Source organism: Brassica napus, chromosome A5 (assembly GCF_020379485.1).
Source record: "Brassica napus cultivar Da-Ae chromosome A5, Da-Ae, whole genome shotgun sequence".
Classification (NCBI taxonomy): domain Eukaryota; kingdom Viridiplantae; phylum Streptophyta; class Magnoliopsida; order Brassicales; family Brassicaceae; genus Brassica; species Brassica napus.
In genome coordinates this window covers 4,391,758-4,415,404 of record NC_063438.1, presented here as the reverse complement: position 1 = coordinate 4,415,404, position 23,647 = coordinate 4,391,758, and the positions used below count along the sequence as shown (strand labels likewise).

The 23,647-nt window shown below is 35.6% G+C and overlaps 5 protein-coding genes and 1 pseudogene across 5 annotated transcripts; 1 reads left to right on the top strand and 5 right to left on the bottom strand.

The window, feature by feature from the left end:
• Positions 1-2,311: 2,311 nt before the first annotated feature.
• LOC106451036 lies at positions 2,312-3,603 on the top strand. Its single transcript, XM_013892889.3, has 3 exons — positions 2,312-2,726; positions 2,791-3,006; positions 3,077-3,603. Exons 2-3 carry the CDS (start codon positions 2,797-2,799, stop codon positions 3,404-3,406), a joined length of 540 nt encoding a protein of 179 aa, XP_013748343.2. The 5' UTR covers positions 2,312-2,726; positions 2,791-2,796; the 3' UTR covers positions 3,407-3,603.
• LOC106451035 (arginine biosynthesis bifunctional protein ArgJ, chloroplastic) lies at positions 3,555-6,506 on the bottom strand. The gene is made up of 15 exons (XM_013892888.3): positions 6,265-6,506; positions 6,049-6,168; positions 5,846-5,969; positions 5,674-5,747; positions 5,547-5,591; positions 5,343-5,393; positions 5,191-5,259; positions 5,059-5,117; positions 4,885-4,954; positions 4,723-4,803; positions 4,555-4,641; positions 4,351-4,473; positions 4,140-4,280; positions 3,909-4,054; positions 3,555-3,825 (listed from the first exon to the last, which is right to left on the bottom strand). Exons 1-15 carry the CDS (start codon positions 6,325-6,327, stop codon positions 3,672-3,674), a joined length of 1,407 nt encoding a protein of 468 aa, XP_013748342.2. The 5' UTR covers positions 6,328-6,506; the 3' UTR covers positions 3,555-3,671.
• A 26-nt stretch (positions 6,507-6,532) lies between these two features.
• LOC106451037 (organelle RRM domain-containing protein 2, mitochondrial-like) lies at positions 6,533-7,558 on the bottom strand. The gene is made up of 3 exons (XM_013892890.3): positions 7,373-7,558; positions 6,991-7,059; positions 6,533-6,893 (listed from the first exon to the last, which is right to left on the bottom strand). Exons 1-3 carry the CDS (start codon positions 7,491-7,493, stop codon positions 6,646-6,648), a joined length of 438 nt encoding a protein of 145 aa, XP_013748344.2. The 5' UTR covers positions 7,494-7,558; the 3' UTR covers positions 6,533-6,645.
• Positions 7,559-8,309: 751 nt separating this feature from the next.
• On the bottom strand, positions 8,310-11,356 carry LOC106397857 (short-chain dehydrogenase TIC 32, chloroplastic-like). Its single transcript, NM_001316069.1, is given in 8 exon segments — positions 8,310-8,583; positions 8,678-8,724; positions 8,804-8,888; positions 9,008-9,086; positions 9,165-9,318; positions 9,637-9,716; positions 9,806-10,037; positions 11,201-11,356. Coding segments are annotated over 8 exon segments (963 nt in total). The 5' UTR covers positions 11,319-11,356; the 3' UTR covers positions 8,310-8,415.
• Positions 11,357-13,601: 2,245 nt separating this feature from the next.
• On the bottom strand, positions 13,602-16,348 carry LOC106451039 (ADP-ribosylation factor GTPase-activating protein AGD7). Its single transcript, XM_013892892.3, has 5 exons — positions 15,822-16,348; positions 15,341-15,700; positions 15,181-15,258; positions 14,049-14,641; positions 13,602-13,965 (listed from the first exon to the last, which is right to left on the bottom strand). The coding sequence occupies exons 1-4, from the start codon at positions 16,221-16,223 to the stop codon at positions 14,051-14,053; spliced, it is 1,431 nt and encodes a 476-aa protein (XP_013748346.2). The 5' UTR covers positions 16,224-16,348; the 3' UTR covers positions 13,602-13,965; positions 14,049-14,050.
• Positions 16,349-16,958: 610 nt separating this feature from the next.
• Positions 16,959-23,391, bottom strand: LOC106398493 (annotated as a pseudogene).
• Between the last annotated feature and the right edge of the window lie 256 nt (positions 23,392-23,647).

Below are 23,647 nucleotides of genomic sequence, written 5' to 3'. Positions count from 1 at the left end.
TAAATGTAGCAAGTGGTGATTAGTCATTACAACTTTTGATTCTAACCATTACAACTATTAGCTAGCTGGTGCAATGTTTGGTTGTCACCCATTGCAACTATTAATCTCTTATTTAATAAATTTGTGGACAAGAAAAATCACAATTAGAATAATAATCCATAAAAAATCACAACAGAAAAACATAAATTATGAAATGAAAATATTCATTGTCCAAAATTCATCAAATATTTTGAAAAATATATAAATATAGAAAATTTCATTTGTTTGAAAAAATTTGTCAAAAGATCTAAAAATTTTATCTTTTCATCCTAAATGTTATTTATATTTTAAAGATTGTCTTTTCATTCATTATATATATATATTTTATATAAATTTTAAACTATATGGAAATTATATTTTTTGAGTAATTTAGTTATTTTCACAATATTATATATTTACAATTAGATATATTAATAAGTGTATTTTTAGACCTCACATGTATTTGTGTCAGTTAAATCCTTGTTTTTACTCAAGCACAAAATAACTAATAAAATAAATTATTACATTGCGTTTAATTGTTATTGATTAATAGTTTAAGTAAAAAGGAGATTGACATTTGTGTATCTTCAATCACGTTCTTACCACTTGAAACTGAAATATTGAGTTAGCTTTTGATTTTGATCATTATATATCAAGTAAGCAAAATATGTATGATAAAAAGAGATCTTTCCCCTTTTTCATAGAATCACTAATACTAAATTACTAAAAACATATAAGGATATGAATTTTCATCTTTAAAATACATTTGTTTTTTTAGACGTTCTTTTGTAATTTTCTTATTTCCATTATATTATAGCTTTAAAGAATGTAAATAAATGTTTAGAGAATTTAAGTAAAAGTATATATGTATTCAGTGAATACTTGGAAGGAACAAACGATTTAATATTATTTCAATTTATGGAATGATATGCTAAAACATACTTCTTTGGAAACAGTTAATATTTAAAAATAAATTGAATGACTTAGCTTTACATACGATATAAATAATTAAGAAAAAAAAAAGAAATGTGTGTGTGCTTTACAAAGAAAATATGTTATTAAACAAGATCTCATAAAATTATCATGCAATCATGTTTTCGACGATATATGTATTTTACATAATCATATGTCCTACTTATCTTTATAAATTACCTTATTAAACTAGTAATTTATTAGATTTAAATGTGTTTGTTTATCTTAATTAGTTTAAAAATATTAAGTTGTATTCAAAATTTCTGAATAATTTATATAAACTAATATAAGAGATATATCTTAATTAGTATTGACATATTTTTATTTTAGTTATAATTTAAAACAATAAATTATACATTTTAATATTATCTATAAATAAATATAAATACATGTAAATGTTTATTTTTATAAAATGAGTTCCCGCGCGATATCGCGGGGGTTTTTTACCTAGTCATAATAAAAGTAAAGCAAACATAGAAAATACTGAATCATAACGGAAGCAAAAGAAAAGAAGAGAGTACTCGTTGCAAAAGTTTCTTACGTTGCACATGGGCTAAGAATCCTTTAAAAAGCCATAAGAGACTCAAGCGTCATATAGAAGAGTTTTCTATTAAGACCAAACCATGAATAAAGAACAGAACGTATCAACAAGTATACCAATTGCATGAATGGCAAGCATACCAAAAGTATGATGGCCTAGTGATTAGTGGTAGAATATTCTGTTTCAAAACGTCGAAGTTATATAAATAATAAAATAAATACACTTTAAACATGAACAAAACCTAAGAAAACTAATACTCCCCTATCTAGCATATACATTACTGGAAACTCGTCGAGAGAAATGGTGTATACGAAGTGGCGGTCACTACTAGCTATCTCTTGAGCTTGGTGTATATCCACATCAGTTCTGAATTTGATTTTTTATGTAATATGGCTACTTAGTCTACTATGTAGCACTAAGTGTGTTCTTTCCGGAGAAAACTAGACCAGCCGATAGTGTAGCAATTTATTTCAAGAAAAAAACATGCCGGTAAAGTAGCAATTGCTGATAGTTATTTCAAAAAAAAATAACAGTCAATAGCGTAGCAATGGTGTAGCAATTTGTCCTCCCGGGGCATATAAAAGAAAAAAAAAGAGTAATGGTGTAGCAATTTATTTCCTCCAACGGCCCATTAGTGTATAACATGCCTCAAGACCCAATATAAAAATATCAAGGCCCAAAAGTCTTCACTCAGTACACGTGTACGGTCGTGATATTGTCTAACACATCAATCAACCGTTGATTTAACTTTTCTATTTAAGACGTCATCTTCTTCGTCTTCTCAAATTAGCTTCTCTTCTTTGTCGTCTTCCTCCTCACACGCAAAATCCATTGTCCTTGATTTTCCTTCTGGTTTCCATGATCCGATTCTAAAGGCTTCTTGGGTATCTATCTAGAGCTGTTCGGAGAATCATCCCTCTCTCTCTCTTCTGAGAACTCTTCTGGAATCGAAATTAGAGAATTAGGGCTTTTCCGTTGGGTTAAAAGGGTTACGAAGAGCATAAGATATAATGCCTTCGCTGCCCTCTAAGCTTCTCCTTTTGGTTCCTTCTCTGACTCCTTATCATTCTGCTTTGTCTTCGCATCGTCTTAAACCTCTTCAAAAGTCTGATTGGCGTGGTAATCTTAGTTAACATCTCTCCTTCTTCTGCTCTCTTCTCATCGAAAGACACAAACTTTACTTGAACCCACGAAGGTATGAACATTTTGTAGCTTTTTTTTATCTCAAAGGTGATAACTTTGAGCTTGTTTTGTGGCAGTTGGATATGAGCTCTGTTTCTGGTAAAGATTCAGACTTTGAGATCTTGCCTTCTTCCAGTCCCACCCAATGCTCTGAAGATTCTCTGGAACCTGATGGAGATGAGACTGGTTATATAAACCAAACTGTGAATGGAGAATCAGATACCAAATCTTCTTTAGGTTCTTTACCTCTCAAGTGTTCAGATGATGAAGACAAGGATGAGAACCTTACTACTGTAAGTCATTGTTTATACTTCAATAAGAGTCTTAAGTGTCCTTGGGATTGAGCTTTGTCATTTTCAACAGGCACCGGTTGTTGTTCTCATCCCTGCTATAAAAGGCAGCCGGGAGAAGCATGGCTTGACACTGAGGAAGACGAGTGTTTCATGGGCGGATGACGTGTATGATCCTCCTCCTTCTATAGCTTCCCACACGAGAAACAAGAAGCAGCAGCAGCAGAAATCAAAGAGCAAAGACGGCCACAGGAAGAACGGGAAGAAAGGACAGAAGGGCAAAGACAGCTCTAGTTCCTCTCGTAGTGGCAAGGACAACAAGAAGCAAGCTTCTCGCGGCAAACACAGTCGCGACAAGTTTGATTGGGTTACTCAGATGACTATAGTTGCTGCATCTTCTTGAATGGCATTGGCACATCTTCACACATCAATGAGATGTGCTCTTCCTCTTTGTCTAATAAATAATCAAATTCACTTTTTGTGTGTGTGTGTTATCTTTCTTATGTGTAATGGTTGATCCTAAGTACTGTTGTGAAGATTTTGTGTAAGCTTTTGTGAAGAACTCAACGGAGCTTTGTTATTTGAAATGATGTTTTCTTATTTGAAGCAAATGTAGTTTATAAATTGAGAACATAACACAACATTACATGAATCTCTGCATCTTGGTCTCAGGAGGTATACTCAGCGTTGATCTTGATATAGTCATAGCTAAGATCACACCCCCACGCCTTTCCTGTGGCTGCACCTTCACCTACTGATAGATCGATTGTGACAGTTCCATGAACCTCACCAGCTTTCTTGAGGTAGTTACTAGCTCCATCCCTGTGTATATATACACATTTGTGTAAGAACATGATTTAACTTTATTTTGCGATTGAGACAAGATCAGTTGTAAGATAAGAAACCTGTCAAAAGGAAGAGGTTGACCACTCTCCATGAGTGAAAACTCGCCGAGTGATATCTCAAGCTTATCCATCTGGAAAGAAACGCCAGCGTAGCCAGCAGCTGCAGCTATGCGTCCCCAGTTCGGATCTCTTCCATAAACAGCTGCCTATCACAACCAGCAATGACAGACGTTAGAAACAAGAAGAATGACCTCTTTGATCATTCATGTGTCTCTATCTCCGCTCACATACTTTAACTAGTGAAGAGGAAGCCACCGAGCGTGCAATTTTCGCTGCTTCTGCTTCAGTTTCTGTTCCTTTTACCGTTACCTCAATGAGACATGTTGCGCCTTCGCCATCCCAAGCTATTGATTTGGCAAGTCCTTGCATCACCTATTAGTTTTAGAGTTCCATGTTTAAGTCCAGCTTATGAGCCACTGTTAGAAAGATAGCAAAAACATACCGCATCAAGGCATGCCTGAAGCTGTACAGCTTCCTTACAGTTCAAAGAAGATATAAAAGGTGATCCAGATAGCCCACTCGCCAAAGCAATGACTGTGTCGTTGGTACTCGTGTCCCCATCTACCTATAAGACCAAGGCTTTTTCATTAATCATAGCCTGGAGGGACTGAATAATAATCAATGTTTGAAAATTGTTTTAACTTACAGTGATCTGGTTAAAACTTCGGTTTACTGCAACTTTTACCATCTTTCTCCAGATATCACTTTCAACTAGAGCGTCTGTTGTGATGACCTGAGAAACATAGATATCGTTTTGGCAACATCAACGTGTCTGTCTTAAGGCTAAAAGAAAGGAGAAGCTAAAAGAACATACACCTAGCATAGTTGCCATATTTGGATGGATCATCCCTGAGCCTTTTGCCATGCCACCAACTCGAATTGTGGTTCCTCCGACCTGAGCACTTTCAAAAACATTGTAAGATATATAAAACTGTGCAAGGAAGAAACAGTGCACAACTGTGTTTCTTATACCTACCTGTGATTCAACTGCCACGCTCTTGCTTACAAGATCCGTTGTAGTGATTGCTATAGCAGCAGAATCTGCCCTGCATATCATAATTTGATTTGGTTGAGACTTGAAAGGGTGTCAAGTGGCTGATATTTAAAGTGAATATTGTAACATAAGAGCTGAAAGAGACGAGGAGATTACTGTTCAACAGAGTCTGACATCGAGCTGACTAGTGTTGGAAGTGCTTGGAGAAGCTCTTTCTGAAAAACAACATTGAGATTGTAGATGTGAGAAACACGAGTGATGCAAAGTTAATGAGAAATGTGTTGGTACCTTCTTTATCCTGTGACCAATAACCCCAGTTGACTCGATTAATACTTCCTCTGGATTCACTTTAAGTAGCTGCAACAATGAAGAACAACTAGAGAAAGTTGAAGGATATGAGATTTGAGGGAGACACAGGACCAAAAGACATCAAGACGTACCGTTGCTAGAGAACCAACACAATCTAACATATCTTGGTAACCTGCATCACCCTGAGATAGGAATAATCTCAATCCACAACACATAACCAACCATAATGAGGGATGCATAGCTCTAGGCTTCTTCACTATGACATGTAATAACATGTAAACAACATAGCTCAAGATGATCTCTACTTATTGAAAGCAACAGAGATATATCTTTACCGTAGCTGCATTAGCCTGACCGGCATTTATCAACACTGCACGCGCCTGAAAGATTTCAATAAGCCTCAGAAGAAGGCTACAAAATGCTTTGGTTAATCCAAATAAGGAGGTAAGAGGGTTCATTTACCGTATTGGAAGTCTCAAGAACCTTTTTGCAGTAAACAACAGGAGCAGCAGCAACCACATTCATAGTAAACACTCCTGAAACCAAATCATCAAGAAGAAAATAAGAAACTATTAGCCACTGAATATACATATTAAAAACCACCAAAAGAAGCAAGCAAGCAAGAGCAAAGGACCTGCAGCAACAGCGTCGACATCACAGGTAACAAGAGCGAGATCAGGCTTCTTCCCTGAAGCACGTAATCCAGCATACATACCAGCAGCTTTAAACCCTTTCGCAGCTGTCACTCCACCACCTATCTAAAAAAGATTCCAAATTCTCAATCCTTGAAGCAAACTCAATAAAAGCCAACACAATGCAAAGTTAAAAAAAAAAAACCTGTTTCCATGAGCCTTCAGGTAGAGAAATTGGAGCCGCTGGTATGTTACCAGACGCATCATCCATACTGGTTGCCACTGCGAACACTCTTAACTCTCTCCGTGAAGACGCCACAAAACTCTGATACATAGAAAAGGAAAAAAATACTACAGTTTCAAACTTTTCTTCTTAGTCTCAGGAGCTATCAGCTAATGGATAATGAGAGAAACTAAAGACCTTCGGTGCAAAGAAATGTGGAAGCTTGAGGGAGGAGAAGTGCGTATGATAACAAGAATGCATCTTTCTTGAGAACAACAATCGCCAAAACTCGAGTTCACGAAGCTGCAGATTTTGATTGGTTGTCCTTTTTGTACTTGTGTCTGAAAAAAATCCAACTCCTTCAACCCTAGAGAGAGAGAGACCAAAAGGCTGTTTTGTCTGATTGTACAGTGAAAACAGAACGGTTTAGTCTTTTCCGGTTTTGTTAACCTATTGCATGATCTGATTGTCTCAAAAAAACATAAGTTAAGGTCTAAAATAAATTTGAAGAAGCTGTTTTTTCTTTCATTTGGTACAAAAAAAAAATAATGCAAAAGTGTTTGGCTTTTTTTTTCTTGTTCATTTACACCAGCCAATGGTTTTGTTAGTAGTGAAACCGGATCCAGAGGAAGAAGACTGAGGCTGATGATCTTGATGGAGAGGCCGTCTTGGTTCTCTAGGTCTCGCAGGATCAACAAAAATCACCCAACCGTCCAAAAACTTTGCATTCATTCCTTCCTTAGCCTTCTCTGCATCTTGTATTGTTGCGTATGTCACAAAACCGAAACCCTTTGATCTTCCAGTCTCCCTGTCTGTGATCACTCTAGCTACAGTATGAAAAAAAAATACGCGGCTGAGTGATTTTGATGATGTATAACTTGCTGGATCAGGAAGGAGGGAGAGCGAGTGAGAGAGTGGTGTTACCATCAACGAGCTCGCCAAAAGGAGCAAAGGCATCCTGAAGCTTTTCATTGGTTGTGAGTCTGGAGAGACCTATTCAAAATGCACAAAGATACAAAGAGTTTCATTCATATAATGGAATAACATTCTCTTCTAATTTATAGCCATTCAGACATATTAAAAAGGAGGTCTTTAAAAGCAAGACACAACTCAAAGAAACATAGTAAACTTGCATGTTGATTCTAGAGACACAAGTTGGATACTTTATCAATCAGAACATGACAAAGATCACCAAAGCTTGCTTATCAAATCTATAGCATCTCTGAGTTTTGTTCCTAAAGCTGATCTTTTTATATTTTTTGGGTGAAACTGAATGAGAATTTGAATTCAGAGAAAGAAATAATACCGCTGACGAAGAGCTTGGGAGATGAAAGAGTTGAACAGTGGTGAACCAAGGAGAATGATGACGACGAGAGGCTGTTGTTGGATCCGGCTAAGATACGGCGGAAAGTGGAAACAAACGCCATTGTTGTAGCAGCAAGCCAGCAAGTGAGAGATGAAAATCGGATTGAAGAAAACACGACAGTGTGAGACAGAGTGTTAAGTGTTCGTACTTATTAGTCGAGAGGGAAGCCCAAATCAGAGCAAACAAAGCCCAATTGTTACAACCAAAACGATGTCGTTCTGGATCTACATCACTTGCACTTTTCCTTTTCTAAAAAGAAAGAGAAAAACTTTGAAATAAGCCTCAAATAATTCTTTTTGACCAAAAAAAGAAAAAAGCCTGAAATAATTTTTTTCTTTTGTTTATATCCTCTGTTAGCTTGATCCGATTGGCCTCGAAAAAAATGTATTCAGTATTACATAATGAACTATTTCGAAAGCGTATTCTAAACACAAACCGATCAACTAGTAATAATTTAGTTCCTAAAAAAAATCAAACTCTAAAACCGACGTGAATATCAACCTACGAATATTTTTTTAATTTCTCTTTGTTTTTTTTTTTTACAAACAGATAACTATTCTGGAACTCTTTTCTCAACCTACGACCTATTTTTTTAAAAAAAAGCAAATATTTAAAGTTTCAGGTATCTATTTGGATACTAATTTAAATATTCAAGATCAATATGTTCAAGTATTTTAGTACTGATCCGAATTTGGATCAGGTTCGGATGATAAATATTATGGATTATAAATTGGTTAAGGATTAAGATTATTCAGTTCATATGTTCGGTTCGGACTTTGGGTTACATCACAAATGCTATTGTTTATAATATATGTTGTTAATTACATTCGGATAACCAGTTGATATATTATTTAGACATTAGTTACATTTCATTTTATTTTTTCAATGGTGTTTCTGATTATAATATTAGTTCCATAAACAAATATGTGGTGATAAAAATTAATGGAAAACATTATCGAGTACAAATTTGTTTAGATATATAGTTAGGGAAGAGAATCGACGAGTTTTATACTGAAATCCCAAAGTTTATCGGCGAGGGTAGTGTCGATGGCGAAGTTACTTGGAGTGGTGACGTTACAGTCCGTGAAGTACTTCCCGGTGACGCCTTTTAAGTCAGGATGAAGTGCCACGTAGCATGTCGTTGCTGCTCCCTGGACCATTGCCGCCAAAATAATAACAGAATTTCAGTTTAAGAAAAGACCAATAAAATAAATAATAACTAAAAATGGAGGGAATTTAATTCACCTGTGGTATGTTTTTCCATAAGAAGAAACTCATAGCCTTGAGGACCGCTGAATAATGTAAAAATGTCGATTTTGATAAGAAAGTAACGAAAATGTTGGAATATAAAAATAGATAACCGGTACGTACCCATTCCTAAACCGGAGTGACGAAAGAGATTAGTGGTTATAAGTCCAGGGTGTACCGAGTTTATTGTGATGTTCACACCTTCCTCCTACGCCCCATCATGTTAAGATATATTGTAATATACTAATATTGATATTTCAAATAGTTATGGTTTTGGTTTATAAAAAAAATAGTGTTGCTTACTTATTAACACTGAAACTTGTTTACCTCTAGTTTACGAGAGAGTGCATTGGAGTGCAATAAGTTTGCCAGTTTTGACTGTCCATACGCTTTTTTCTCAGAATATCTGAAATAAGAATGGCCTAGAATGAGTTTTTACATAAGATTTTGATTAGTCATCTCATTTCAAAGTATTAAAACTTACCGATCAGGGTCGTTGATGTAATCGAACATGATGCCTTCGGTGTAAGTATAAGTATGAGCGATAGATGACAGATTCACGATCCTTCCTTCGATCCCACTTTCTCTTGCACTACTCTTCATTTTGTCCAGAAGGAGATTCGTCAACAGAAAATGACCTGAATTGCATAAACTAAATAAATTAATGATAAATGGTTTATTTATCGCCATCTTAAAAACTAATCATGTTGATCATATGTGAACCAATTGTTGACACAAGGCAGTACATATTCTAAGATAGTGACAATGTAGTACATATGAGTATATGACCTTTTAAAAATTCATGTACAATTTTTGGTAATATAATTTACTTTTTCTGTTTAAAATATAGTTAACCATAATATAACTAATTCACATATGACGTACTATAGATATGATTTAATTTGTCATACATAATGTAGTTTTATTATAAGGAAACAAAGAAGATGATATTTTACCAATGTGGTTTGTCGCGAATTGTGATTCAATCCCATCTTCACTGAGCTGGAAAGGACAGAACATAACACCTGCATTGTTTCTAACATAATCATAGACAAAACAAAGTTAGACATGAAAAACCTCAAAATCTTATTCACTGCATAAGAAAGACAAAATAATTATACATACATGAGTATGTTGAGAGGGACATTAAGGGCAAGAAACTGATGGATGAAGGATCTGACGGATTTGATGGAAGAGAGATCAAGCTGAAGACAGTCGATGCGTGCATTAGGGTACATCTGAAGAATCATCTCTTTAGAATCGTTAGCTGCTTTTGTGTTTCTTGCGGCGATAATGACATGAGCTCCTCTCATTCCCAACACTCTTGCTGCTTCTAATCCAATCCCACTTGTTCCACCTTATTTTTGTTGTTTCATTTTCATATTTTTGTGTAAGGATATTGAAGACATAAAGAATAATGGTACAAAACTATTAATGAGTCTACAATATGCGTAGAATGAGTCTAGAAATGAGTCTTATAGATGCATAAAATTAAGTAGCTGAAACAATTGTAAATAAATTTATACCTTGACTCAAATATATATAACAAAGAATATCTATGTTTTTTTTTTTTGTAAGTGAATATCTATGTTTTTCTTTTAACTAAAAAAATATATATATCTAAGTTGCTTTATTGTTTCACTTTGTTTTAAAACATGATTTTCATACCAAAAATTAAAAGCATTAGAAAGAAAAAAAATTAGAATCCTGCTGGGTTATATTATTCATGCTTTTGATATAAAGCATGGTTAAAATAGAACAATAAGCAACATCTTACATAAGTTCGGTTTTGATGGTATAATATATGAGTATGTAAGCTTCAAGTTTCATTGTATAAACCCTCCAAAACAAACTGAGTCATTTTGCTAAATATTAGCTAGAATACTGATATATATATATAGGCTTCTGATTCTAGTTTTAGTCCTAATCAAAGACAAGATACAAAATTACTGATATTCACGATAAAAGGAAAAAAAAATTGGTGTTTGTATAGCCTTTTAAATTTTTTTTAAAAAAAAAAGAAATGAAGGAAAGAAAAAATTTGATGACTGGATGGCTGTTATAATTTGAAAAAAAAAAATCAAAGCTTAACTCGAAATGCTAACTTTAGCTTAACCTTTTGAAATTTGACTTTCTCTTCCGTATTTAAGGAGCGATTGGTGTAGAAAGAAGTTGAATGGTTTTCTTTTGTGGGAAGATTTCAACTCATAAAAAGTCATTTGATAAACCTAAAGAAAATCCTCACTGAGATGGCAAAGGAAGACTGGGGGGAGTAGGTCACAGAGGAAATTATCCCTCCTCTTACTACACCAATCACACCATAAAATATTTCATGTTACATTCACTGAGTTTATACTAAATTTGAATAAACTTAGTAGTATTATTATCCTTTCGGCGGAATAGAAAAGTCGATCACGTCACGGGAAACGTAAGATAGTTTTCTCCATGGCCATAATGGATTTGTTTTGTTATTTCTTTCACGATTAGTAAAAGATATCAGATGGAAAAGAAAAGAAGAACCTGTGATGATAGCAGTGAGATGTTTGGCATCAATGGAGTGAGTGACATCTTCAGCTGTTGATGCTGATCCGTATCCACTCTTTCCTGCTTTTCCTGTAACCATTCCATATATCTCCATGATGTCTCTCAGAACTAAGAAACCCTAATTAAAAATGTCGTTGCAGATTGTGAAGAAGAACAATGTACAGGAGAGAAGATAAATTGAGAGTTTTACAGATAAAGAACAAGGAAGAGTTTGCTTGGCTTTAAATAGTCTCACGCGTGAGCCGATAGAAGTGTTGCTGTTGACAGGTGGTCCACAAAGGTTTTAGCGGACAGCTAATCTAATTTGATGCTAAGATATTTTGTTGAGTAATTAGAAAAGAAACATACATTTTACTAATAAAGTAAAGACTAATCAAAAGGAATCTCAAATTTCTCTATTCTAAAGTTTTCATCCGATTCCATTCCATTTACAAAATTATGTTTTCATTTAATCTATATAAAATTATTGTAACCATGATCATTTTACGCATGCATCATATATATAACATTATAACATACTTTGATGCCTTTACAAATTTTTGAATAGTATTTTGTATCTTACTACCAAATTTTTGGTCTAATTATATGATCTTTTTATTAAGACTTACCATACAATTAATACATAGTTGTCGGTAATTACCTACGTCTAATTGCATCCTTGTATAACTCTGTTAGTTTTTTAGTTTTTAGTTTTTAGTTATTGATTTAAATTTTGTTACACCACTAAACTGGTATACTCGTTAAATCAAATACGAAAAGAAAAAAATCAGATTTTAAAAATATTTTATATGAATCTCAATATTGTAAATGATTCATTTAAAGCAATTAATATAAAATGAATGTTTGTCTCAATCATGTATTTCGTAAATTTATTTTGAGGCATTTTACTACAAATTTCATGGGATTTGCCACTTATCTTATACTACTACTTTATTTCTTTGTCATGTCAAGTCCATCATCGGCTCATCAAATGCCGTCTACGTTAGTAGGTACCGAATCTACCGATTTATGATTAGATTGACAAATTGTTCTTAGCAGTACAACTTTAGCATAACATATTTTATGAAATATGTTAATGGATTTGAATAAATATATATATATATATATATGTATATATGTATTTGTTTGTGCCGAAGCCATATTATCATTGCAAACACATAGTATAATGATACGTATATATCATGAACTATGGCATGATAACGGAGTAGAGGCGACGATTGATAAAAGGTTGACATGTAAATCATAAGAAATATATATAATAAAATAATAACACAAGGGGAAATAAAATCGATTGCAAAGGGAGACCAACATTCTCGGGGTAGGCAGAAGACGGAATAAAAGAAGAAGAACCTTTGTTTGAAAAAAATGCCAAAAGCTTATATTGATATCTGTTTCTTTCACTAACTACACAAGTTTCCAACGTCAAGATATGAATTATGTATTAATGTTTGAGTAATTAATTTTTATCCTGATAATGGGTAATGTCCCTTTTGCTTTGATGCTGATATCTATTGCAAAAAAACTTTAGCTGGTTCATACATGAACTAGATAAAATACTCATTATAAACTAATGATTCAGAAAGTTGATTAGATTAATTGGAACAGACAAATACTATTTAATATTTCTTTCCATTGTTTGGATCCAATGCATTGCCATCTTTTTAAGTGTATGTATAAAATTATTGATCAGACCCGGTTCAGGATGCGAAACTATTGAATTGAAGCGTGAATTGATCCGGTTCCTGCGACAGAGCCATGAATGATGAATCCATGACAACATTCCACATAGCACATCGTTGTCCGGTGGTGTATATAAAACGTCCGGAATGATCTTATCCCATTTGGATTATATGTCGGTTTGGCGTCTCAAGTGCTGATTATGGTTTTTAAATGATAAATGTATCTTCTGATAAGAAAATTCTGACGATAGCATTCTACTTTTTTTTCGACAAAGACGATAGCATATAACTTGCATTTTATAATATAGTTTTTGATAAATTAAAATGTACAAAGAGAACCTCCAAACTGTAAAACATATACTAAAAAAATAATGGTACCGTACATATAAACACTAGCAATAAATGAAAAATGTTAATAGGCAAACATGAAACATATATATACACCCAAGATGAACGCACATGTGAATTCATATTTTTCTTTTCGACTAAAACATGAAATGAGACGTATAAATGAAAATGTGAACTTATAAAAACCAAGCTGAATCGTATACGTTAAGCAAACTTAGCTAACCATTTATTATTAGTCTTCCTTACGTTTCAAATGTCTAATGAGTCAACGAATAATATAGACAGAGAATGTTTTCCACCTCTATCATCTATTTATTTTTCTTCCAAGCACTAAGGAAATGTCAATAGAATATCTTTCAAAAAACTAAAATTAATAGACGAAAACTGTTGAAAATGTCATTACAAATTTTCAAAAAAAATCAAAGTTCGAACATCGAAAAAGTGCTGAAGACTAACCCGAATTGATTAGCAAGCAATCCCCTATAAAGCTTGTACAAATATAATGGAGATAAAATAATTTAAGAAAAAGCTATATTGTAGAAGAGCAAATGACGCTCACAAGTTCATGAACGCCAAGCAATCGATAATGTGAAAAAAAAAACAGACATGCAATGGCTTACAATGGTTGAGTTTACCACTCTCTCTCTCACAACAACCACAAGTCTTTGCTTTTTCCTTAATTGTACAACTTCATTTCCATTTCTCACGAAACACCTGTGGACTAAGAGAATAGTGTTATTGCCATTAAATCAAATATTAAAATGTTCAATTAGTTTTTTTACTTGATTCGTGCTTACCGCTAGAGAAAACCTCCACCAGTCCAAGCAGTGTCTGGTTTCCCATTGTGGCCTACAGATTTCTTATCCCCTGCACCACTCTGATAGTAACCATCATCATCATCTTTAGCATCATTATCATCATCCCAACCAGCCCAACCATCATCATCATCATCCTTAGAAGTCGACACCTTTGGTGCTGCTTCCTTTTTGGTAGTACCCTTCTCTTCTCCCCAGTCATCCCAAGAGTTCGAGTTACCATAACTGTTGTGGTGACCACCTGATGATGATTGTGACACTTTTGGCGCCGCTTCCTTTTTGGTAGTACTGTTCTCTTCCCCCCAATTATCCCAAGAGTTCGAGTTACTACGATAATTGTTTTGGTAACTTGATTGCGACCCTCCAAGAGATGAATTAGTGTAACCATTGCCCTCACTCTTATTCTGTTGGTTCCAGGTTGAAGTTTCTTCTTTAGTGAACTCTTCAACCTTTTGTGAAGCAATTGCCATTACTCCTCTCATGATCCCCCACGTCCTCTGTCCTATCTCCGTTGTCTTAGTCGCAACAACATTAACAGTCTCGCTCACCGTGTTATCTAAGCCACCTTCTTTGACCTACAACGAACAAAGGTTTGTTTTAATCTCAATTTGACATCGCTAAACAAGATTCACGCACGTATTTGGCACAGGAAACATAACATAGACTTAGAGAGCAGCCAGCATTACCCTCTAACCAGAGCTTTAGTTGATCTCATTACGCAGCTAAAACAAGACACTAACTTTATGTTACATTACGTTCTCGAAAATGTGAGGATACGGCAATGAGACAAGGACACTACAGATTTGCTACCAAGAAAGTGTCTTAACATTAAATCAAATGCAGATTTCAAGGGCTACTGAAGCACATGATAGAACAGAGTGATAAAGTACCTTGGAAGTGAACTCCATGGTTCCTGTCTGTACAACATTACGCTCTAACCATAGTTTTAGTAATCTAACTACCAGATAATGCAGCTATCAAACATGGGAATGAGACTACAGATTTGCTACCAAGAAGTGTGCCTTGACTCCAATTCAAATGCGGCTTTCAAGGGCTATTGGATACAACCTAAGCCAACCAAGCACATGATAGAACAGAGTGATAAAAGAAGTACCTTTGAAGTGAACTCCATGGTCCCTGTCTGAACAACATTCGCAGCAGATGCAGCAACAAGAGACAATCTCCCGAATCCCTATTTTCAAACAAACAGAGAGAAGTCTCACTCACTCAACACAACACAACATCCACACTCTCAAAAAAGCACCAAACTTTACCTCAGACACAACAGAGAAAACATCACCACCACCACCACCACTCTGATGATTACTTCTGGGAGCAGGACCAGGACTCGATCCAAACCCCACATACTTCCCACCTCGCGAAGGAGGAAGCCCCTCAGGCTTAGACTCATTCTCCGCCATCCTCTTCGCGAAAAAACTCTCTTTATTCGCAGCTGACGCCTCTAGCTGCGTCCTCGAGTATATATCCTCCGACGACTTCGACTTCGCCGGAGCCCCACCACCACCACCACCACCACCGCCTCCATATCCCCTAAAATCACTCGCAGATTGGTTCCTCCTCGGAGACCTAAACGAATCATCGTTATCCCAATCATCCCATCCCCCATTGCTCCCCTAAGATGACAAAACAAAAGTATGGGGCACTTAGTATAACCTTTATATAGTTTAGGGACCAATATGTAAATAAATTTTAGATTAAATAAATAAAATGAGAGTGGGGCCCAGTGCCACGCACCTGCAACGGAGGCACAACCTCCTTAACAACCGGCGGATCTCTCCACTGCCTTCCCTCAGCTACGGCCTGGATCCGATCGCGATAAACCGACGCGGCGTTTGAATTGTACTTTGCGACGATCTCCGTCTCCTTGGCGATCCCGTAGCGAGCAAGGAAGCCGTTGAGCCTCTCGTTGCCTCCGGATTCCATTTTCTTGATCTGGATCTCGGACCATGAGTCCATGGTGACGGATCTGACGAAGGAGATGTGGACGCCTAAGCCTCGGTGCTTCCCGGAGCATTCTAAGCACATGAAGATGCCGTAGGAGATTGACGCCCATTGGGGGTTCTTTTGGGAGCAGTCGACGCAGACTTTGTTCTCCGGTTGCGATTGGAGCGTGCGGAGTCGTATGGCTGCCGCCATGGTGGGATTGTGACGTCTCTACGATCTGAGGTTTGACCCGACCCGAGTAGATCTGGTCCAGTGGGGGAGAGAGTCTGATGAGGCTGATGCGTTTTTTTTTTTTTTTTTTACATTCTCTCGTTTCGTATTGGTAAGTGGTAACTGGTAACCCGCGTTTTCTTTGTACGTGTTTCAGGCACGTGCGAGTTTTGTGTTTACATGTGTTTAGGTACGTGCGGTATGTTCACTAAAACATTTACACCTATGACATGAACATTCTTTTAGTTAGGTTCAGGTTCAAATTTTTTGGGTCTTGGTTCGTTTGCATGTAGAGATATAGAAACCATTCAAAAAATTTAGTTTTATTAAGGTCTAATTATTTTGATTTTTCGGTTCTGTTCTCATAAAAGTATCGGAAACAAGTCAATACCTAAAATAATTCGAGTTTAATTTGAGTTTAGTTTAGATCTAATTTAATTTCGGTTTTGCTTAGAGTTTTTATGTAATTTCATATAATTCAAAGAAAAATATCAAATAATTCGAATGTTTTGGATAAAGGATCAGATATTTTAGATTATTTAAATTAAACTATCAAATAATCCGGATAGTTTCATATTATATAATTCAATATAATATTTTATAATTTATATATTTGTGAACTGGAATTTGGATTTATAGGTTGTAATTTTAGATATATGGTTATTTTGATACTAAACATATCTAATATTTTTCTGGTCCATGAATTATATTTTGGATATATTCATATATATTTCAGTTTTCATTTTGATTTCAATATAATTTTGATTTTTTGTTATAGAAGCACAATAACTGTTAAAATGAATTTCAATTCAGTTTGATTTGGTTGGATTCCTCGAGTTTCATCTAAAATGCTCAGGCGTTCATCCACTAGAAATTTGAGAAACTGTCAACATTTATTGAGAAGCAACATTGTAAATTAAAAGTTCTCCTGCAAATTATTTTACAGTGGTATTTAGAGAGGATCATTATATTTACATAAGGTTCATCTCCTCTTCCCTAGTCTCAAACATTATCTCCCACAAAAGTTTTAGCTCTATCATTTTCACTGCATCCATGAATGACAAGTGTTGAAACCTCGACTCGTCCCATCTCATAGTAACTTGTTAAAACTTGTCGATTTCCAATTATCACAAGCTCATACTCCTTCCTTCCCATTGCCTCTATAATCTTTGCTATATTTCCCTCAACTGCTATCTCTTCATACTTTACCACTACACCTTCGCATTGTTTCTTGAATTCTTCCACTGCTACTTCATCAATCTCCTGTATCATCCATAAACTTTAGTTAGGTATTATCAGAGTGTAACCACCGAGTCTAGAATATAAAATTGTTATCAATTAATTAATGGTAAATGATTTTGTCACCTTCTCACAATATGGAGAAGCTATGGTGTTATCAGAGAATAGCAAAAGTGTTACTATGATCTTGGGGTTTTGAGCCATTCTGCTTCCAATCGTAAGTGCTTTTCTATCGTTTGGTCCACCAATGAACACAACTCCTACCCTTTTTGGCGCCTGGCCGCTACTAATACTGCTTTCTCCAGCCTCTTGATGGCTTAGAACCGTGACCGAGAATTTAGCATTTTCCATCACTCTCTGGTTGACCACTCGCCATCCAGTAACCATATACGGTAATACGACCATCCACACCTTCTTACGTTCCGCAACATTGCATATGTCCTCGTGCATAGTCCCCAACGCCGACACACTTTTCAAGTGGCGTATCTTTATCCTCTGCTTCTGGTCTCTAACCTGTTCGTAAATACTGAACGCATCTTCTATCTCGTCACGTGACCTCCCTTTACACAACTTGTGTATGAACGGCACACCGTTTCTCCTCGTTCGTTGGACCATTGAGATGCAGGATGGTCGGTCAGTAAGTTCCATCAAGTGCATCACATATAGTGTGACTGATCCGTTGGACGTACCAAAAGACTCGGCGAGTTTGATCATACAAGGGACGTCTCCGGGACTACGTACGCAGGCTAGTATGCGTACCTTCCCCTTACCACCAGATCCACCAGGTGTAGTACTGTCCAAAGACTCCAAACCGCCATAGTTCAAGGGTTTGAATATAACCACGACTGAGGGAGTCGTCATGAAGGTTGTGACGAGAGCCATCAATACTAGAATTGCGAACATCTCCTCGTTTAGTACCTGGTCGACGATATTATCACAAGAGGGTCAGTACATATAAATCCAAGACTCCTCTCTCATGTCATGACTTTTGGTTAGTGAAGCTTAGGGCAATATAAAAAGTTATTTGACGTGTTAAAGAATTTTGAAACCACATTAATTAATTATTTTCCTCGTGTAATTAGATCATGTCATGTATACTTATTATGCATTGCATAGCAACAACTAAAATATCATATTTCAAATTTTACTTTTAAGTATAGATAGTATTTTGACGCTCTTTTTTCATCTGTGAAATTTCATTCAAGAAGCTAGATTTTGACATGTGCTCTAAGATATATACAGATTATTACTTCCAATTTAAAATCAATTAAAAGCGCAATAATTAATAATAGAAAATAATATTAAGATGATGTGTAGTATACTAGTAGGTACCTTCTTCTCCCTGCCGATGTTGAGTACAACTAGCTCGACGAGCCCTTTAGTGTTCATCAAAAACCCTAAAGTGAGGGATTCACGCGCCGGTATGGTGCACATCATGGCCATGAGGAAGGTACCTATGATCTTGCCTGCGCAAGCCGTAGAAATTACCAAGGCAAGTATCCCCACGACTCCGCACCTCTGATCTTATTCACATCCGTCTTCAGTCCACTAGATGCAAAGTAGAGTGGAAGAAGCAGACCCGAGACAAAGTCCTCTATCCTCTCTACAAGCCGGTCGCTGAAAGACCCACTTTTAGGGATGATTAGGCCAAAGACAAACGCTCCGAAAATGGAGTGTAGTCCGATTAAGTCAGTGATGAAACCGGAGATCAGGACACCAGCTAATGTTAGACATATGCAAGCCTCGTGCATGGTCCCGTCATAGTACCGGATGATCCATCTCATGGCAGGTTGGATCAGAAAAAACATGAAGATTACAAAGACGACGCCCGAGAGGAGGACCCATATGGATATCAATGGAGAGACGTGTTTTTGATGGTCGTGGCTACCGGGGAGAGCCACGGCTAGGGCAAGGAGGATCCATGCGGCTATGTCGTTGAAGGCTGCGGCCGCTAACGCTGTTTGGCCAACGCTTGTGGTTAAGAGCTTGAGCTCGGCTAAGATACTGGCAAGGACTGGGAAAGCTGTGATGGAAAGAGCAACTCCAATAAAGAGAAGGAACTGCCAGTACCCAGCTGAGCCATGATCCTCCTCCACGGCTGTACGGAGGAAGAGAGAAATGGCCGCGCCTAAAGCAAATGGCAGACAGATTCCAGCGAGTGATATAGCAAAAGCTTTCTTTCCTGTTTGGCCTATAGCTGCGAAGTCCAGCTCTAGACCGACTAGGAAGAGGAAGAAAAGGAGACCAATACTTGCCACTGACTCAAGTATTGGTGTGCTCCATTTTGGAAAAAATAGTTCAAGAAATTCTTTGTTTCTTCCCAATGCTGAAGGTCCCAACAATATCCCTCCCTATAAGAATGTAACGATAAACTCTACGTTAATGCGACTCTTTTTACGTATAAAATAGAGGCATATGCACATGTATAGTGTGTATAGAGCTTATAAACATAAAGGCATGTGCATGTATAGCGTGTATAGTATAGAGCTTACGAGGATCTCGGCCACGACTTTGGGTTGACGTAGAGGTCTGAGGAGGAAGGCAAGGAAGCGGCTGCTGAAGAGGACAAGTATGACTTGTACTATTAAAAGAGGAAAGGCACACTTGAGAGGATTGTCTCCTTCCCATATTCCATCTGACGCCGCTTTGATATTTGTTACATTTACAACCATTTTCTTTTAACTAAATTCAGTAGCTCAATCAGAACCGCTAACTCAAAATGATCTTAATTTTTTTTTCTATCTTTGCATGTGAAGAACGAAACTAAAATACTTCTTTTTTTTTGCTTTATAGATTTTGTTTTTGTTTGGGTAAATAAGTGAGAAGTTGTGACAAGTTAGGAAAGACGGATTACACCTTTTATAGCCGAGAAAGGAGAGGAGTGGTTGATGACAAGCCAATAATTTTTACAACAAAAGTTTTTAGAAGATTATTCGTATTTCATTATAAACATTTTTAAACATCATGCAAAACGTTCCTTTTCTTTTGGTCAACAACATTCATGTTTTCTTCTGATTTTGTTTGTCGTTACTATCGATCGTGCTCACTGACATACTTTTAAAACATTACTTTAAAAGATTGTCACTCGCTGTCAAAAAAGAAGAAGATGTCACTCACATTAATTAAGAGAATACCGCATAGCTGGTGTTTGTAGAATCAATCGATCAATCATCAAAATTTAGGAAAATAACGAAACACGTAAACATAATGAGGTCATAATTATTCGTTAAGCTCGTACGAATGTGAATATGTATGTTAAAATGAAGAGCAAACGCATAAATTTTTATATAGTAAATACCTAAACCCGAGTGGATAAAAATCATCTGATGGCGCATTTTCATACGCATTGGTTAGCATCATAGATAACTTCAAATGTAGTTTAACTGCAAGCGTCGCGTACATGTATCATGAGATGATACATAATCATATTTCCTAAATCAAATTTTTCCACACTGGTGTCTCGTTGGATGTTCTCTCGAAGCCTAGAACACATACAAAACAGACATGTTAAGTACCAAAAAAGAAATTTGAGCGCCGTACGTCAGACAACCGTTTATAGCTGTGGCTCTCCCCGATAGTCTTGCAACGGCTAGGGCAATGTGAATTCAAAATGGATCAGACTTCGAATTATAATGAGATGATATATTGATATCGGGTTAACCATGAACTTAATGTGCAACAAAATTATATCACCGAAACTATTTTTTTATCAAAGCTTCCTTTTCTTTCAAAAAGATTATATAAATAAACTAGGTGCAAAAATCTTTCACTCCTCGATAGAGTTTTACTCGCATAGATTTATAAAAAATTAAAAACACTCCAACTTGAGGCTCGAGGTTATTCGTTTTGAAAAACATTGAACTCTTTAGCAAAAAAAAAAAAAAAGACTATGAAGAAAAGTTTCCAAACTATATGTCATAGTGTTTGAACTTTGAAACACAAAGAACAAAACATGAATATAATAAAATAAAACCAATTCTTTGATAAATAAACTTCGAGAATTGAAATATATTATGAAAGTGTGTATTTATTCATCCATCAAGGATAGAGTATAAGTATATATACAACATAGGAAAAGGTACACAATAGATAATATCAAATCCCTTTGAAATATGGAACTATCTAAGGTATCTTATCTCAATAGATATTTCGGGTGACATTCTACTATTTGAGAATTTTTTTCTTCAAGAATCTCCCACAGTTACACTTACAACTTTAACAATCACAATTCATGACAATCATAACTTGTCAAGGATATGATTTACATCCTATTCATCTTTTCTGTTTTTTGGTCAAATTTTCTTCTTACAAACGAGTTATTAAACTTCAATCCGTGAAGTTTTCTTTTCTACAATCCTAAGATTGAAGCGATTCGCTAAACTCGTAATAAAAATGTTCATCTCACTAATTGCAACTACATAGGTTAGCTAATAGCTAAACCACATTATCAATGGACCACGAAAATGATCTCAACTCAGAAGAGTATCACATGCTGTCACGAGTTTAAAATAAAGGGATATAAAACTTTGATTATATTTATCATTCAACCCAAGAGATCCACATGTCTTGTAGTGGAACATAGTGCACACTAGCTTCGGATCAGTGATACGATTACGAAAGCTATATGATGACTGCAAAGAAAACAAAGTAGCTATACTATGATTTATAATCGACTGGGTCCCTATTTCTTAATTTAAAACCCATAATAGTGATAGAAAGATATGGTTGGTGTCATATGCTTCACTAATGAATACTTTAACGTATTATATTGTAGACTTAGCTTGTAGATACCATTTTTCTTCCGGTTTCTAACCCATTATTTATTTTAGGCGATTTATTATGATCCACTCATACACTCTAGTAGGATCGACCGTTTAGTTTATTACAAAGTTACAAACGTCAAAATCATTATGTGGGTGCGTAGATCATTGATTCTTTTTATTTTATTTGTTTGGCGTAACGTAGGTCACGATTCCTGAAACCTGAACATAATCATCTATCGTGTACATGACTCATGGTCATGGCACATAGAAGATTTACAAATCTACCCACCTAGCCTGTCTACACATGACCACAAGACTGAGCTGACCGAGAGGAGTAAGGACACATTGTCCTATCATCGACTCAAACCCTGCCAATTTTAACTAGTCATTAAAACATTAATGTGAAAGCTTATTGGCGTCTAAATGCTCCATTAGAATGGAACGAATTTGCTCTAGCCACTACATATGTATATTTTAAACACTCATGGCTTTTAATGGCAACGTGTCGAACCTGAAATATCACAAACCACAAAACAAAAATGATTATGGCAGGAAAGGGCTTGTAGAAATAGTTAGACTAAACACTAAAGAGAGCCGTGCGTTGTTTGTAATTCGAACATGGCTCTCACTTTCAGGGGATATTTTCCAAAAACATATAGTTAATCACATAATTAGTTCATTGGCAACATAATATTAATAACTAAGAAAATATTCAAAGTTAAAAAGAAAACAAATAAGTGTTTATATTAAAACTATTTAAAGATGAGCTTTAAGGAACAAGGTTTTTTAAAAATATTTAACCAATAATAATGGATGTTACTGATGGTCCTTCTAGATTAGTAACACCCAGTAATAATAGATGTTACTAACGGTCCTTCTAAGCTACTAACCAAAGACAACAAAAACAAAGGTATGTATTTTCACGACAATGTTTGAGGGGAAGCAGCTGAAACCCTAACTTTGGCGGGACATAATGTTTATTTCTGCAACTTAGACCATCTCCAATGGTTGAGACCCATCAAAAATTTTAATGTTTAATTTAATAATAAATTTTGTAATTTGTGAAGTTTTGAACATCTTATAATTTGTTATGTTCATTGGTAGAATCTTTTTAAAAATTTTAAAAAGGAAAAAGACAACAAATAGAAAAAAAGAGGAGAGAAAAAGACAAACACAAAAAGAGCCAATGAAAAAAAAAACACCTTAGAAGTTCTTACCACCTCGCTTTTAGTTTTTTTTTTTTTTTTTTGGTTTCTTTTTTGAAATAACCTCTCTTAATTACGGGTCTGGTAAGAAAAATTCTAAACCTAACCAGTTATATGGGCCTAGACATAAAACAAAGATGGGCCAAAATAAGAACTTATGATAATGCCTTTGACCATTACTATAATATAAAGCCCAGAT

Excerpts from the sequence above, each read along its gene's own strand:
- LOC106451036 (XM_013892889.3), top strand. The coding sequence starts at position 2,797 with ATGAGCTCTGTTTCTGGTAAAGATTCAGACTTTGAGATCTTGCCTTCT. Across the intron at positions 3,007-3,076 it reads AGGATGAGAACCTTACTACT|GCACCGGTTGTTGTTCTCAT; the intron begins GTAAGTCATTGT and ends CATTTTCAACAG.
- LOC106451035 (XM_013892888.3), bottom strand. The coding sequence starts at position 6,327 with ATGCATTCTTGTTATCATACGCACTTCTCCTCCCTCAAGCTTCCACAT. Across the intron at positions 5,260-5,342 it reads GTGTTGGTTCTCTAGCAACG|CTACTTAAAGTGAATCCAGA; the intron begins GTACGTCTTGAT and ends TCATTGTTGCAG. Across the intron at positions 3,826-3,908 it reads CAACCTCTTCCTTTTGACAG|GGATGGAGCTAGTAACTACC; the intron begins GTTTCTTATCTT and ends ATATATACACAG.
- LOC106451039 (XM_013892892.3), bottom strand. The coding sequence starts at position 16,223 with ATGGCGGCAGCCATACGACTCCGCACGCTCCAATCGCAACCGGAGAAC. Across the intron at positions 15,701-15,821 it reads AGGTTGTGCCTCCGTTGCAG|GGGAGCAATGGGGGATGGGA; the intron begins GTGCGTGGCACT and ends TTGTCATCTTAG. Across the intron at positions 15,259-15,340 it reads TTTTCTCTGTTGTGTCTGAG|GGATTCGGGAGATTGTCTCT; the intron begins GTAAAGTTTGGT and ends GTTTGAAAATAG.
- LOC106451037 (XM_013892890.3), bottom strand. The coding sequence starts at position 7,493 with ATGGCGTTTGTTTCCACTTTCCGCCGTATCTTAGCCGGATCCAACAAC. Across the intron at positions 7,060-7,372 it reads TCCCAAGCTCTTCGTCAGCG|GTCTCTCCAGACTCACAACC; the intron begins GTATTATTTCTT and ends CATTTTGAATAG. Across the intron at positions 6,894-6,990 it reads TTTTGGCGAGCTCGTTGATG|CTAGAGTGATCACAGACAGG; the intron begins GTAACACCACTC and ends TTCATACTGTAG.